The following is a 17,568-nucleotide window of genomic DNA, read 5'->3' as shown; positions in this document are numbered from 1 at the left end:
TCAACCCAGACTGTGATGTGAAATTAAGTTTACGAAAATAAAATTTAAAATGTAATTAAAGTTCAAAGAGAACATTTTGCATTCAGTTAAGAGAGTCTCATCATGGAGTCCAAATGTAATATTCTACCACATCTTAAATACCAATGTTAATAGCTACAATAGTATAAATAATCTGAACATTTGGTTAGAATTTAAGAAAGCTAAAATATATGGTCAAACAAAATACCTTGATATTTGGTATATTTTTATTAAAAATGTTATTAAACTATTCAAAATAGAATAAATATCTGTTTAAAATTTTTTGTTCTTACATAATTTTTTTTTATGAAATATACAATAGAATTTCAATGATACAATAGAAAAACTTACATATATACACATACACACTCACTCGTTTTTTTTTTTCCTTTCTCTTTTGAGCCAATCCTCCCCTAATAAGAAAACGAAGATTTATGAATTACCACAGTTTTCTATAATAAATTTAAATATATTACTCGATGACGATAGTTTCTGTTCTAGGCCGTTTTTTTGGTGGTGAGTCGACAGGAATTGAACTACTTCCAACAATACAATCACTATCTGAGCTTTCTCTCTCAGACAAATGGCGTTTCTGCGGTATTTCATTAGCATCTGTATAGGTAAAAACTGTGCATGTAGTATTGATACATTTTGGAGTTTCACTTGTGTGCAACATGCTCCGACCAGCAGTAGCATCATTACTTCCAGGTGTATTTAAGGAGCCACTACTGAAACAGGGGAAACCAAACTGGTCTGAACATTGATATGGTGAGGAATGTTGATCTAGTAACTTTTGTTGCATTAAAAACTGAGGAGAGGTTTGTTCATCTTCAACAATAGCTGGCTGCTGCTGTTGTAGTCTAATAGATTTAGTTGGTATGAAACCAGTACTGCTTTGTGATATATTAGATATCGTGGAAGTATTTGATGTATTTCGAGAAGATGAGTCGGTATGAGGAAAGTTAATGTCTATAGGATGTTGATTAATGGTAGGGGATATGGCTACAGCTGCCATTGTTGTTGATCCTGCCGATACTGAAGATGAAGATGGAGAAGATGCCGTGCTGTCATTTGAACTACTTCGAGCATCCATTGAGTTACGCTTCATTTGTCGCCGTTGAGCAAGAGGTGCATTGGCAACGTCTTGCAATCGGAAACCTTCTCGAGCAGCACGATGGAATGCATCCATGGTTTGCACTAATTGCTGCTGCAAAGCATTGCTCGTGGAACTAAGAATTCCTGGTGTATGCAGTGGGGTTTGTGAGAAAACTCGATCATTGTTTCCTTGAATCCATTTGTTCTGTAGGAGATTATGCATTGTTGATCTTTCTCGGGGGTCTACAGTCAGAAGGCCTGTGATAATTATAAAGAGGTTTCAATGTTAGTAAAATAGCCAACAGTAGAGATTCTAAATCATTAGAAGGAAAAGAAAAGGGAAATAAGAAAGCTTGACAAAAACCGTCTCATGGCTGGCTGCCCACACTTTTTTTTCTGCAAAATAGTAGTTTATCCTGTTCAGGCTATATTATTAGCATTATCCTGCGTTTGAGAATTTAAAAAATCACTTCTTTAACTTTCTAAGACATCTAAACACTTCTAAAAGCAAACTTCGTTTGTTTGTTTACGTTTATCGTAATTTGAATTTAACATATAATAACGTCTCATAAAGCGAGATTTCTATACATTTTAAATTTGCAGAGAAACTTATGGCTGGGCAGTTTAGCTTAAATAGTTGAGAGCACCGCGACGTGTAATCATGGAGGTGTGAGTTCGTGTCTCATGGCTGGCCGCCCACACTTTTTTCTGCAAAATAGGGGTAGTTTATCCTGTTCAGGCTATATAATTAGCATTATCCTGCGTTTGAGAATTTAAAAAATCACATCTCAACGCCTCTAAAAGCAAACTTCATTTGTTTGTTTACGTTTATCATAATTTGAATTTAAAAACCGTTATATTTCAGACACAAAGGTCCATCCTCAGAAGAAAGCAGTCTGGGAAATGTGCAATACAGATTCCATTGCCTTACTCAAACTTCTCAGTATTAGGTTAGGAGCAGTTAGCAGATGGGTCAGCAACTCTCCGACTGTTGGTTGATGGAGATTTACTTACACCAGTTGGAGTCACTGCTAACCCATCACATCAACAAACAGTTGGAGAGTGGCTGCCACTGTTGCTAACCTAACGCCAAGGAGTTTTAGTAAGGTAACGGAATCGGTGTAACTGTACATTTCCCAGATTGCTTCCTTCTGAGAATGACCCATTGCACCTTAAATATAAAGGTTTTTGTAAAACTTTCTGCATTGTTAGATGCTTGCTTATTTTCCTTCTTCAGTACTACAATGCTTCAAGTGAACTACAGTGCTCTTATTTCTAAAATATTAATTTAAAGCCTTAGAAATGAGAAAATGAGTCACAAAAAAACCTGAAATCCCTAAAGAGGAGAAACAGTGACTAACATACATTTGTATTCTGTTGTTATAAAGGCATGAAGTGAAGAAATACAATGAATGACTCAAAATTATATCACATCAAACTCCTTACCTCGGATTAGTTTTTTGGCATTGGCAGAAACAGCATGCCATTCTTGTCCAGAAAAGTCAAATTCTCCTTCTTTGATTCTTTTAATGATCCCTTCAGGGGTTTCTGTCTTATTTCTTGTTTGGAATGGAGCTTTCCCTGATAACATGGTGTACTGTAAATTAGATACAACTATGTTATTTGCTTTATATATGAAATTTTAAAAACCTGTATACAGTCATTATGAAGTTTACAAACTTGTTAATGTCATGACAGGTTAACTCAGAAACATGACTGGAACAAAGTAAATTGTTTCAGTTAATAGTCTTATCAATTGATATAAGCATAATAGACCATTAACAATAAAACAATAATTACATGTAAAAGCTATAACAGGTTGCTGCGCTAGAAGTTTCAAAAGCTTATAACATGTTTGTAAAGAAATTCATAAAAGCTTCAGATTTGCTACGTACCAAAATAACACCAAGACTCCATAAATCACATGCTTCATCATAACCCCTAGATTTGTTGTTTGGTGTGGCTTGGGAAAGAACTTCAGGTGCAGCAAAATTTAGAGTGAAACATGGAGTTTGCAAGGGTTGATTTTCAGTTTTTAACCGAGCAAATCCAAAATCCACCACTTTCGCTTGTGCTCCTTCAGATTCGTCTTCAAACAAAATGTTCTAAAACAAATAATAATGAATATATGTGATGATTCAGTCAACTGTGAGTTTCTTGCTATGTACAATCATTTAAGCAGCATAAAGATAGAAATAGACGAAGACAGCAAAGACAATCAGTTAATAAGTTGTAATATGCCATATCAGTAGCTGTTGGTACTAGAGGATAATCTTACAATTTAACAGGATAGGTAATTCTTAGTTAATAATCTTTCGGTGCCACCATAAATATTACAAGCCCTTTAAAACAAATGATAGCTCCCAAGATCTCGCGTTACAACAGGCAGCTTGCAACATAAGTATACATCAAGCGCTAAACAGCATATGTATACATTAAAGCTATGTGCTGGATGCACAGTGCCAGTGTACATGTGCAGCAGCAGAGCACCCGTGTTTTGAGAGAAAAGTTGGGAATGAGAGGAATTAGATGCAGTGTGCAAGAGAGAAGACTGCACTGGTTTGGCCATGTGATGTGTATGGATGTAGACAGTTGCATACAGATGTATGGATGGATGGATGGAACTTGTGGAAGAGAGAGAGAGAGTCAGGAAGACATGGGACAATGTACTGAAGGCTGATCTCAAGACACTGAGCCTTAAAAAGGAGATGATTAAGGACTGAGATATCTGGTGCCTTGCTGTACTCAAGACCCGTCTTCCACAGCAGAATTGATGCTGATGCTGGTGCCACATAAAAAGCATCCAGTACATTCTGTGGAGTGGTTGGCATTAGGAAGGGCATCTAGCTGCAGAAACCATATCAGAACTGACAATGGAGTCTGGTGCACCCCCTGACCTTAACAATTCCTGTCAAACTGTCCTACCCATACCAGCATCGAAAACAGACGTTATGATGATAAGAGACTCAAAATGTAAAATTGCAAGATCACACAAATGTATAATCACACATCATTCCTGCAAGTAACAGCATGCAGTTACTGAGGTCAACAAGTTGTGTGTAATATGGTGTAAATTATAAGTGAAGGTGCATGGGTTAGTGGTTAGGGTATTTGGCTGACAATCGCAAGGTCATGAGTTCAATTCCCAGCAATGTGTTGTTTCCTTGAGCAAGACACTTTATTTCATGTTGCTCCAGTTCACTCAGATGGCAAAAATGAGTTGTACCTGTATTTCAAAGGGTCAGCCTTGTCACACTCTGTGACATGCTGAGTCTCCCTGAGAACTATGTTATAAGGGCACATGTGTCTGTAGAGTTCTCACCACATGCACATTAATTTCATGAGCAGGCTGTTACATCGATCGAATCAACTGGAACCCTAGTCATGGAACCGACAGAGCAAAATATTTATATAAAAACATGTGGAATAGATGTACTGTCACATCAAAATAATTGTATGTTATGCGGTAAATAAGATTGAAATTGATGCCTAAAACTTGGCCTGGTAATTCAATTAAAATTCTGGAAAAGTAGTAGGGTTGACTATATTGGGGTTTGATAGGCGGCGAGCTGGCAGAATCGTTAGCGCACTGGGCAAAATGCTTAGCGGTATTTCATCTGCCGCTACGTTCTGAGTTCAAATTCCGCCGAGGTCGACTTTGCCTTTCATCCTTTCAGGGGTCGATTAAATAAGTACCAGTTACGCACTGCGGGTCGATGTAATCGACTTAATCCCTCTGTCTGTCCTTGTTTGTCCCCTCTATGTTTAGCCCCTTGTGGGCAATAAAGAATTATATATATTGGGGTTTGATTTTAAGTTATGTGGAAGCTAGTTGTCTGTTCAGTTTGCTTTATGGGGGGACTGAGGATTTGGAAGGAAAATACCAATCAAACAACATAGTATCTATATAAGCATAAGCTATAACCAGGTCATTAAAGGCCATATAAGAAAAGCAAAAGCAAAAACTCTCATTGCATGAAATAGTTGTATATATTAAACATTCAATGGCAAAGATCTTGAAATCATTAAACTTCCAAAGAATAGGAGAGTATTGTAGTTCGCTTGAAGCAATGTGTATTGTTTGTAAAGAATAAAAAGTTTAGAATGGAACAACAATGCACTATAGAACAAAAAATGGACTATATACCTGTTGTAACTTGGTTATCAATAGTCCGATGATATTTCGGAATTACAATTCCTTCTTCAGATCTTCAGCTAAGAAGATCTGAAGAAGGAATTCTAATTCCGAAATGTCATCGGTCTATAGATAACCAAGTTACAACAGGTATATAGTCCATTTTTTGTTCTATAGTGCATTGTTGTTCCATTCTAAACTTTTTATTCTTTACTTCCAAGGAATGTTTGCAACAGTTTAATAGTTCATATTAAAATGGTTTGTGGTTCAACCCAACATTTACTATGAATGTCAAAACTAATGAAGCTAAAAAATTGTGTACACTGAGTTTTTATTCAGCCTGGTTGGCTATTTGCAACACCAGTGAATATAATGTTCACTGTTTCTCATATATTGAAGGGGACAAATTCTATCTAAGCACGAAGCTGTGAGCATATGTCATAGACAAGACTATGAAGGTTGAAAAGCATCTGTTTATTTTAGTGTGACCACTGCTGGTTTGGAAAAAAATCACTAATCTGGAATGACTTTGGAAACTAAGGCTCTGGAATGTTGTAATTGTGTATATATAAGTGTGTGTCTCTACTGATGCACAAACAAACACAAATACCTATGTACAATCATAGCCATAATTCAGGAACAATGATTATATATAGGCGCAGGTGTGGCTGTGTGGTAAGAAGCTTGCTTACCAACCATATGATTCTGGATTCAGTCCCGCTGTGTAGCACCTTGGGCAAGTGTCTTCTACTATAGCCTCAGGTCGATCAAAACCTTGTGAGTGGATTTAGTAGATGGAAACTGAAAAGAAGCCCGTCATGTGTATGTGTGTTCGTGTCTGTGTTTGTTCACCCTACCTCACTTGACAACCAGTGTTGGTGTGTTTACATCCCCATAACTTAGCAGTTCAGCAAAAGGGATTGACAGAATAAGTACCAGATTTACAAAGGATAAGTCCTGGGGTCAATTTCTTGGACTAAAAGGTGGTGCTCCAGCATGGCCGCAGTCAAATGACTGAAACAAGCAAAAGGATAAAAGTATATTGTCATGTTAGAAAACTCTGAAGGATTTCATGGCATGCATGGAAGTTATGGCTTTGATTCTAGAAATGAGGATGGAACAAGGCTGCTGAAGTTTTGTGATGCAAATGGCTTGCTGGTTTGCAATACCAACTTCAGGAAACTTGCCAGATGCTCAGGAATGTAAAATCATTCCCAGTACAACTCAACATAGGTTAGTAGTTAGTGACTTCTGACTTAGGGCTAGAAGGACCCAGAGACACAAACTAATATGGAAAAGGAGGTTATGGAAACTCAAGGATCCTTCAAATGGCCAGAGATTTAGTGGTGGTCTTAATGAAGTATTTGATGAGAAGGAGAAAGAGACAGACACATATGACATAAGAGGACAACTGAAAGTTCTTACAAATAAAATACTGAGTGGGGACAGAGCAAATCTGTGGTTGGAGCAAAGCTTCTGCCAGACCAAAGTGGATGATATCCTAAAACCACCTTGGTAATGCTTGTCCATGAGAGACTCTGCCCCATCATTCTTCCTTCCAGCCCACATTTTACCCTCGCTTCTTTATCACCTGAGAGCAGAATAGGCACATACTACATCCCCCAGCTTCTTCAGCTACATCTCTTCCCCACCCCAAACCACTTCCATTTCCCATTATCTTCCCCCACATGCTGTCTTCACCAATCACCTACTTTCTGGACCTTCTCCTCTGTGCTGTTCTCCATCATAAATACTTTGCTTATCAGTTATCACCCTCAATGCCCTCACATACTGCAATCCCTGCCCCAAGTTTCTCATGGGTTTCTCTCCACCATTTGTTACAGTCACCTCTATTCAGCCCACTCACCCAGCCCAATCCTCCGTATCATTTCACCTATTCTCACCCCAACCAAAGTCTCTTGATGGCACGTCCCAACTCATCTTCACTATCACTCTCCTTTCCTTTCCAACTGGGGTATCCATGTATCTACAGCAAGATACCTACCTCTGTCCCTCTATACCTTTAATCTCTCAACTGGCACACGCCACCCTCAATACTACATCTGTCTTCCAGTTGAGGACTTTTTGCCTATTTTTGTCTTGCAAGATACTTTGTAACCTTGTCAGCAATGGGGGCTGTGTAAAATGCACCTGTAGACCTTGTAAAGTGGTTGGTGCTAGGAAATGAAGCCTGACATGACTCCTGGTCTTACCAGCTCCTATCAAGCTGTCCGACATATCAAGCTGTCCGACCCATACCAAATGATGATGATGATGATGATGATGATGATGATAAATACAAGTTTTTACCTTTTGTTCTTTATGTACGTTTTAACATTGTGGTTGTTTGGAACCTCTGTATTGGATGTTCCAAGTGCAATTGGATTGTTAACCACAACAAATAATCAGGGCAACACATTATTGCACTATGTTAAGGAGATTACATCTGATCTCCCCTGAACTACATGGTTCTGGGTTCAGTCCCACTATGTGACACCTTGGGCAAGTGTCTTCTACTATAACCTTGAACTGACTGAATCTGGTAGACAGAAACTGAAAGAAGCTTGTCACATATATGTGTGTGCGTGTCTGTGTGTCTCACCATTGCTTGACAACCAGTGTTGATGTGTTTATGTCCCTATAAATTTAGCAGTTTGGCAAAAGAAACCAATAGAATAAGTACCAAGCTTAAAAAATATAAGTACTGGAGTCAATTCATTCGAGTGAAATTCTTCAAGGTAGTGCTCCAGTATGACCGCAGTCTAATGACTGAAATAAGTAAAAGAAAAGATATAAATTATTTGTGATGAAATTCTCCACAAGTCAGATTCAGTTATGTCCCCTTATTTAATACTCTCTCCTTCCAGCTTATTAATTATGACTTCATCTAAATTAAGAAACACAAGAGAGCAAACTGAAAAACAAATGAATGCAAAAGCATCTAACCTCAGGTTTCAAATCTCGATGCACCACTCCTTTCTGATGCATATAGTCGACAGCTTCAACTAGCATTCGCATGATACGACTTGCTTCTGTTTCTGTAAAACTCTTTTTTTTCTGAATTCGATTTAAAAGTTCACCTCCACTCAATAATTCCATAACAATATAGGTGTGAAGCTGAATAAACAAAAGAAACTATGGATTAGCAAAGAATTTATATACACAATTATATGTCTATCAGTCTCTCTCTTTTATATATATATAGTGAGAATTTACAAACAAAAAACAAAAGATGAAGACGGGTGTGTAAACAACAAACAGATGTATTAGTTTAACGCTCGGGAAGTGAGAAAGTCTTTTACATTCGACAGAAAGGAACACAGAAATAAACAGGAGGAGAAGATAGAAAAAGGTCTAGTGGCTAGCGATCTATCATGGCGAATGATATATATATATATATATATATATATATAGGTGTGAGAGAGTTGGTATGCGAAAGCACGTGGTTGGATGTATAAAAGATAATAAGAGTGAAAAAACTACAGAAGGCTTGTGTTACATGGTTAAAGTATATATTTAAATTATGTCAGAAAAATGTTAGAAAAATGTTATAAAATCTTTTTGGTATATAAACATTGTATTTTGAGAAATAACCGGTTTCGTGTTGTCTTTTCAAATTTCTCTACTTCATTGTGTCAATGAAGTAGAGAAATTTGAAAAGACAACACGAAACCGGTTATTTCTCAAAATACAATGTTTATATACCAAAAAGATTTTATAACATTTTTCTAACATTTTTCTGACATAATTTAAATATATACTTTAACCATGTAACACAAGCCTTCTGTAGTTTTTTCACTCTTATTATCTTTTATATATATATATATATATATATATATATATATATCACGACACTGCTTACCCCCATCCCAGGGTCACACGGGCCCACTCCTCCCACACTGTCAGGATTGGCACTCTCAACGTCGGCATGCTGAAAGGTAGGTCTGGTGAGATTGTTGAGATGCTTGAACGGCGACGCGTAGATCTGTGCTGCATCCAAGAAGTAAGATGGAGAGGAGGTTCTGCGAGGTTCCTCACAGGCAAGGAACACAGGTACAAGTTTTTCTGGGCAGGGAACACTGACGGAGTCGGGGGCGTAGGAATACTTCTAGCAGAGAAATGGGTTGATACGGTAATCGAGGTAGTTAGAATATGTGACAGAGTACTTAAGATTAGACTAGTGCTTCATCATAGGCTAGCTACTGTCATCTCAGCCTATGCCCCGCAACCGGGGCTCCCGGATGGGCTGAAAGACCAATTCTATGACACCCTCTAGCAAACTACCTCGTCGACAAGAGACAGAGACCTTCTCTTTGTGGCTGGTAGCTTCAATGGTCATGTCGGACGTCGTGCTGGAGGCTTCCATGGCATACATGGAGGCTATGGCTTCGGTTCCCCCAACAAGGAGGGAACCAGACTGCTGGAGTTCTGTGATGCAACCGATCTTATGGTTTGCAATATCAACTTCAGGAAACCTGCCTGTCACCTAGTCACCTACCAATCCGGCAGACACTCTAGCCAAATCGACTACATCCTCGCCAGAACTAGAGAAAGAGGGAGGCTTATAAATGCCAAAACCCTCCCTGGCGAAGAATGTACACCCCAACACAGATTAGTAGTTAGCGACTTCGAGATCAAGGCAATATGGGTGCCCAGAAGTAGACCGGCCTGGGGGAGAAGGGTATGGAAACTTAAAGACCCTGCAAATGGACAGAGATTTAGAGACAAGTTACTTGAAGCATTTGACGAAATAGAAGGGGATATAGCATCATACAACGTGGAAGACAATTGGAGATTTCTGCGGGACAACCTGTTGAGAGCCACAGACCAGATCTGTGGCTGGTGTAAAGTCCCCTCTCGACCCAGAGTAACGTGGTGGTGGAACAAGGATGTAGACGGGGCTATTAGACAAAAGAAACAGGCTTGGAAGGACTGGAAGAACGGTGGTAGCAGGGAATTGTACCAATGTGCCAGAAGGGAAGCTAGGCGACAGGTTTATTTAGCCAGAGGGGAAGCAGATAAGAAAAGATTTGCCAATGTTCTGCGCCGTGAGGACAAAAGACTCGAGGTATTTCGTGTTGCAAGACAGTGTAGGAGAGAGAATAGTGATGTTGTAGGAGAGAAATGTGTTCGCATGGATGATGGTACGTTTCCACTAAATGAGGCTGCAAAGAAAGAGGTTTGGAGATGCCACTACAATAGATTGCTTAATAAAGAGAATGAATGGGAGAAAGAGAGCCTGCCGTATGTCGACCCAACAGAGGGACCAGCTATCCGAGTTGACAGTACCAGGGTAGATAAAGCAATTAAGAGTATGAAGACAGGGAAAGCCCCCAGCCCATCAGGAATCACTGCAGAGATGCTCAAAATATCTGGCAGTGTTGGCTACAGCCTAGTCACCCGTATTACGAACCAGGTGATACACGAAGGAGTCATACCCAATGACTGGTGTAGCAGCACCATAGTAAACTGCTACAAAGGTAAAGGTGACGCTTTAGACACTAATAATTACAGAGGCATCAAGCTGTTAGATCAGGTTATGAAAGTTACGGAGAGGGTTATAACCCAACTAATTAGGGAGCAAATCAATTTAGATGAGATGCAGTTTGGGTTCGTGCCAGGTAAAAGCACCACTGATGCCATATTTCTAGTGAGACAGCTGCAGGAGAAATATCTAGCCAAGGATAAACCTCTGTACCTGGCCTTCGTTGACATGGAGAAAGCCTTTGACAGGGTCCCCTGATCCCTTATCTGGTGGTCAATGAGGAAACTTGGGATAGAAGAATGGTTAGTGAGAGCTGTGCGAGTGAAACATGGGCTGTGACTGCTGAGGACATGCGTAAGCTCGCAAGGAATGAAGCCAGTATGCTCTGCTGGATGTGTAATGTAAATGTGCATACCCGTCAGAGTGTAAGTATCTTGAGAGAAAAGCTGAACATAAGAAGCGTCAGTAGTAGTGTGCAAGAGAGACGATTGCGCTGGTTTGGACATGTGGTGAGAATGAATGAGGATAGCTGCGTGAAAAAGTGCCACTCCCTAACAGTTGAGGGAACCCATGGAAGAGGTAGGCCCAGGAAGACCTGGGCTGAGGTGGTGAGGCAAGACCTTCGAACATTGGGCCTCACCGAGGCGATGACTACTGACCAAGACCTTTGGAAATGTGCTGTGCGTGAGAAGACCCAGCAAGCCAAGTGAGATCGTTGCCAGTGCCCCTGTACTGGCTCTTGTGCGGGTGGCACATAAGATGTACCATCCTGAGCGTGACCGTTGCCAGTACCGCCTGACTGGGCTTGTAGGGTTTTCGAGCGAGATCGTTGCCAGTGCCCCTGGACTGGCTCTTGTGCGGGTGGCACATAAAAGACACCATTTCGAGCGTGACCGTTTTCGTGCGGGTGACACGTAAAAGCACCCACTACACTCTCTGAGTGGTTGGCGTTAGGAAGGGCATCCAGCTGTAGAAACTCTGCCAAATTAGATTGGAGCCTGGTGTAGCCATCCGGTTGCACCAGTCCTCAGTCAAATCGTCCAACCCATGCTAGCAGGGAAGGCGGACGTTAAATGATGATGATGATGATGATGATATATATATATATTTATCAGTCTCTCTCTCTCTCTCTATTATACACACACACATACACATGGAAGATTTCCTTCAGCTCTCAACTGGACAAAAAGATTTTGGCACTTTTTTGAGAGTATCATTCCTTCGAGCAATGTTGAGCAATGTCGATGCCACCAGAGAATACAACAAGGTTTTGTTTTTAGCCCAAACTGTAGGATTTTTCTTCCGTCTGTTATACATGTAGCACCCACACCAAAGTACAGCAGTAACATTCCAACTAAGCAACAACTATTTTCTTTTATTACTTGTTGAAGATTTTTTTCTTTCCTCTCAGTTTTAGTGTTTCCCTGACATGTCCCTTGACTCTAGGTTTTACTTCCAAATTTGGGATTTTTTCTCTAAGTCTTCCAAAGACTCTAATTTAAGAACTAGGTCATTAGCATTAAGAAGCCCTCATAGCAGACAAACATAAACTCCTCTGTTATGGTTCAGAGAACCCTACTAAATAGGAGGGGACTGAAAACCAATCCTTGATGAAAACCTATTTGCACCACCTCTCCAAATACAACTGATATACCAACACTTCACAAACTCTATAACCAAGTGAAAAATCTTAAGACTGCTAAATCATATTCACAGATTAGCCATGATGAAGCAGACCTGAACTAGAAATAGGCCAAAATAGTTATTACAACATTTAAGAATTAACTATCCATACACCAAGTGTAAGAGTGCTATTCAGGTCAACTTCACAAACATCCAAGTAATCTCTGTATAAACTATCCACATATAAATGTGCCTGCATGTATGTATAGTTATATATTCACACACACACATTAAAACAATGGTCATGATGACATCAACAACAGCGATACATAACACATGTAAGTAATTTTGGAAAATTAACATCTCTTAATGGAGATAGCATATGCACTGACTGCATAGACGTTACTAATAAGGAATCAGTAATAATCTTAAAGCACAGAAACACACAACAAATGGTGAATTGTAAGAAGAAATATATAAGAGAAAACATGCTTACTTCATCATGAAAGACATCAATGAGTTTCACTATGTTAGGATGGTTCTGACACAGTTGAAGCATTTTTACTTCTGATGTATGGTCCACTCGCCGGGAAATGATTTTCACAGCATATTTAGTTTTTGTAACTTTATGTTCACACCGTCTTGGAGAGATTAAAAGAAAAACATTAATGTTACCATCAAATTTCCTTATCATTGGTGAGGTGTTTAATGTTGTTTCCAATCATTCACAGTTCAAATCAGCCAGAAGATAACTTTGCCTTTCATCTTTGAACCTTGTAACTTTCACATTATTCACATTGCTTTGAATTAATCATGCATTATCTTGAGCTTTGAGATTTCAATGATGTGATTGTATATTTTTACACTGGCATTGTTAGGTAGGTGTGACAGACTGGATCTGGTCAGTTTGAACATAAAACAGGTAGAGAGAGAGGATGTATCCTCAGAGTGCAAAGAAAATATGAACGAGAGAAACGAGATAGAGAAACAGAAAGGATAAGATAGAGAAACAGAAAGGATATTTATTATAGATTTAAAATAAGGTAGCTGGGGCTTGTCTACAGAGGACTCGTGAAGGCTTGAAGGAAATGAAGTTAGCATGCTCTGCTGGATGGGTAATATCAGTATGCACACACGACAGAGTGTCAAGCAAAATATCGTGCAGTATTTGTTCTGGTTCTCTGTGATGTAAGTTAAAATGTCAGGCATGGAAGTCATTGTTGCCTTTTGGAATCATTAAATGAATATCGATTCACTCATAAAAAATAATTAATCTAAGCAAACAGAACGCTTTGTGATGTAACCAGAGCACCTAGATACAGTTGATTCAACCCATCCAATAAATAACATATATTACGTTAGTAATATCATTGCTTAACCTATGTTAACCTGCAACAACAGATCTAAACACGAACGAAGTATACGACTCTAATTAACTAGCCAAGCGATCAGAGTGGAGTTACTTCCCTTACATATAAGGTTGACATATAAGGCCAATCAAGTTGACATATAAGGCCAATCAAGTCATTTTGATCAACAAAAACAGAACTTAAAAACAATTGTTCTCATTAGAGACACAGGCGTAACTTTGTAAAGAAGCTTTGCTTCTCAACGATGTAGTGAATAATCATCATTTAACGTCCGTGTTCTTTGCTGGCATGGGTTGGACAATTTGATAAGATCTGATGCGTCCAAGGACTGTATCATGTTCCAATGTCTTTTTTGGGCATAGTTTCTATGATTGAATAATGTCCTTCCTAATGCCAACACTTTATAGCACAGATTGGGTGCCTTTCATGCCACCTACACTAGCGAGGTTGCCATGCAACTTACACAACTACAAACTATAGCCCAATGACTGAATCAAGAAAAACAATACAAGTTTCTGTTATTGATAATAGAAACAATAAGGTATTCAAATAGAGAAAACATTACACTATCAGCTCATATGATAAGAGTTCAACTTTAGATGTTTCATTGCTACTTCTCATTTTTCTCTGGGAACACACAGTCATGCTTTATGTTAACACTGAAAAGGCTGAGGGTGAAACCATTTCAGTGGTCTATTTTCAATATTCTACAGATCCTGCTTCATCTACAGAATCAATGAAAATTCCCTTTCCTTCTATGACACACACACAAATGAGATAAAACAGAAGAGTGATGAGGGGCAAACAAATGAGAAAATACATATAAGCAACAAAGGCAGTATCGATTCCAAGAAGTAATATTTATCCCCACTGAAACATGGGTGTTCTGTTAGAACAAACTATACTGTGGTAGATACCATGTGAGAAACTCTCAATACACATGAGTGTATTTTGAACCAACAGCCAAATGAGAGTTTCTCTCGTGGTATCTACCACAGTATAGTTTGTTCTAACAGAACAACCATGTTTCAGTGGGGATAAATGAGAAAAATGTAATGTCAGGAGAGAGAGAGAGAAAGCTTATTTGGAGTCCTACTTACCCACACACTGAATAACTGCCTTCACCTAAAATACCATTCTGTAGGTCTAAATCATAGTGTTGGAAAAATGGAGAGTTCTGTGAGAAGAAAATGAAAATTTATGATGCAAGACCAGCACTGTAATAACGTAATCTGATACTCTAAGTCAAGCAAAATCGTATACGAACTTAGAATGTTAGTATAGTTAAGTCAAGCAACAATTCTTTAATAAGTCAGATAACATATACATACACACATACATGTACAAAAATATCATAAATAGGTAAATCCTCGGCACAATCATCAAAACCACATCAAGAACAAAAGAAGAAAAAAAATCTGAAACCAGAACAAAAGCCAAGTTAGTGACCAACTGACCCAGAGAAAAGACAGAGAGACAGAGACAGACAGACAGAAAATGTGCAATGAAAATTTATTTTACCTTGAACTGGCTGGCAGCACTGATACTCTTAGCTCGAGGTTGATTGATACTGTTATGTTGGAGGAGATCATCACTAACTGTGTTGTCAGTGAATATAACAGAAGGTGCAACATAGGAGTAGCCCTGTAATGTTATCATAGAAGAGAATAAAAGTCTAGAAAATATCAGACAAAACAAAGCTTTTCAAAAATCATCTTCATCATCATTATCGTTTAATGTCCGCTTTCCATGCTAGCATGGGTTGGACGATTTGATTGAGGACTGGCAAGCCAGAAGGCTGCACCAGGCTCTAATCTGATCTGGCAGAATTTCTACAGCTGGATGCCCTTCCTAATGCCAACCACTCCGAGAGTGTAGTTGGTGCTTTTACGTGCCACTGGCACGAGGGCCAGTCACACAGTACTGGCAACGGCCACGCTCAAAAGGTGTTTTTTACATGCCACCTGCATGGGAGCCAGTCCAGCGGCACTGGCAACGACCTCACTCGAATGATTTTCTAATGTGCCACCAGCACAAGTGCTAGAAGGGAACGCTGGTAACGATTACGCTCTAATGGTGCTATTTACGGGCCACTAGCACGGAAGCCAGACAGCTGCTCTGTCAATGAACACGCTCGACAATGTTGATAGTGCTCCACTGGTGCGGTGACCAAATCCTTTGATTGGCACAAGGCCTGAAATTTGAGGGGAGGGGGCTAGACGATTGCATCAACCCCATTGTTCAACTGGTACTCATTTTATCAACCCCAAAAGGATGAAAAGCAGTCAACCCCAGCAGAATTTGAACTCAGAACAAAATGACATGAAATGCCGCTAAGCATTTTGCCCGGTATGCTAATGATTCTATCAGTTGTAGTCAAAAAGATGCCTTGAAATAAAAGAAAAATATTTTAATCAAATGAAATTCCAATGCATGATTTCATTGTAACATGAGGACTGAGTTCAAAATTTTTCTTTTCACTCCCAGACATTTTAGAATTATACTTTCCTTTCATTTCACATAATTTTAGCGTTACCAATCAGAGCTGAAATTAACTATAAAATATCACAGAAATATTGAGAAACAAATCCTTGCTTACTTTGAACATTTTCTCGCCATTTAATGGAACTACAGCTGGTGAGTCAGCAGCTTCCATTTTGGTGAATTCTTCAGAGAAATTACTAACATCAAGTTCATGTTTTATCTGTGGCAACATTGGTGCTATTATTTCTTTTTTTGCAAGTTTATCCCAATCCAAATTCTACAATGAGAAGATCACAGCTAACTGATTACAAACGGAACTTCTATTTTTTCCTTAACCAGTTTATCTGTTAAAAACAGTCCTGGAGAGAACTCATTGAAATGATTAGAGAGGTGTAAGGAAAGTCTTCAAACAAATTAAACACAGAGAAGTGAACTACAACCAGTGTTTGTGTTTTTATTAGCAGAATAACTCTTCAAAATCACAATCAATGCAGAATACAAATACAACTTATATACATTTGTTCACAAGCTTATATAATCTGTCAGATAGAGTGCACTGAAAATGGCAAATGTATCACAGCACCATCTTCCATCAACACAAATCAACAAACACCTCCACTCATGCACAACATCAGTGATAAAAAAAAAAGACACCTGGGTAAGTGCTGTAACTAGGGCACCAGTGTCATCATCAAAGCCATAGACTAATATATGGAGAACTTAAAGGTTAAAGAAAAAATCCTCTTCAAAAAAATTAGACCCACTATCAAAAGTTGACTGTAGTTGCATAAGGCTCAATAACTGATAATCATGACATTCTGTCCCTCTACAACATAAAACACAACCTAGACTATCTGTGCATGTCAGAACAAACATAGTCTCAACTGGTTGTAGTAAGTACCATTTCTTGCTCTCTCATCTGGTGCTTGCTGGGGAAGCTATGAGTAGATGAATGGCTAGTGAGAGCTGTCTATATGCAGGGGTGCAGTCAGTAAAGTAAAAGTCAGCAAAGAGTAGAGCAATGAATTTAGTGTGCAGGTAGGAATCCAGCAAAGTTCAGTTCCCAATGCCCTCTTATTATAGTTCTCCCATGTGTTGCACATGGGAGCTCCTCTATGCTCATAAAGTGAAATCTATAGTAGAATTAGAAGAAATTTCAGGTTTGGAAACAAAGCCTGTATTCAAGGGCCTTAGAGTTAACTTAGTAAAGTCCAAAGACCTAGTAAGCAGGAAAACAAATTACTAATCCCTTCAGGCAGGGAAATGGCTCTGCTTGATATGTAAAAAAGGTACAGGTAGAAATTCATCAAGGTGTACTCAGTACAAGCTGTGGACACATATGAGATACAGTGGAATCA

At 39.0% G+C, this 17,568-nt stretch overlaps 1 protein-coding gene across 1 annotated transcript in view; it reads right to left on the bottom strand.

The window, feature by feature from the left end:
- Positions 1–227: 227 nt before the first annotated feature.
- Positions 228–17,568, bottom strand: part of LOC106869891 (ribosomal protein S6 kinase alpha-5) — a 44,115-nt gene continuing 26,774 nt past the window's right edge. Inside the window, exons 9-16 of the mRNA XM_014915813.3 lie at positions 16,326–16,487; positions 15,248–15,370; positions 14,827–14,903; positions 12,853–12,997; positions 8,195–8,365; positions 3,009–3,218; positions 2,560–2,710; positions 228–1,371 (exon numbers count right to left, since the gene is read on the bottom strand). Of these exons, the coding sequence (XP_014771299.1) occupies positions 491–1,371; positions 2,560–2,710; positions 3,009–3,218; positions 8,195–8,365; positions 12,853–12,997; positions 14,827–14,903; positions 15,248–15,370; positions 16,326–16,487 (1,920 nt within the window). The 3' untranslated portion in view covers positions 228–490. The remainder of the gene's footprint in view (positions 1,372–2,559; positions 2,711–3,008; positions 3,219–8,194; positions 8,366–12,852; positions 12,998–14,826; positions 14,904–15,247; positions 15,371–16,325; positions 16,488–17,568) is intronic.

Source organism: Octopus bimaculoides, chromosome 11 (assembly GCF_046866305.1).
Source record: "Octopus bimaculoides isolate indiv1 chromosome 11, ASM4686630v1, whole genome shotgun sequence".
Classification (NCBI taxonomy): domain Eukaryota; kingdom Metazoa; phylum Mollusca; class Cephalopoda; order Octopoda; family Octopodidae; genus Octopus; species Octopus bimaculoides.
This window is presented reverse-complemented; position numbering and strand designations above follow the sequence as displayed.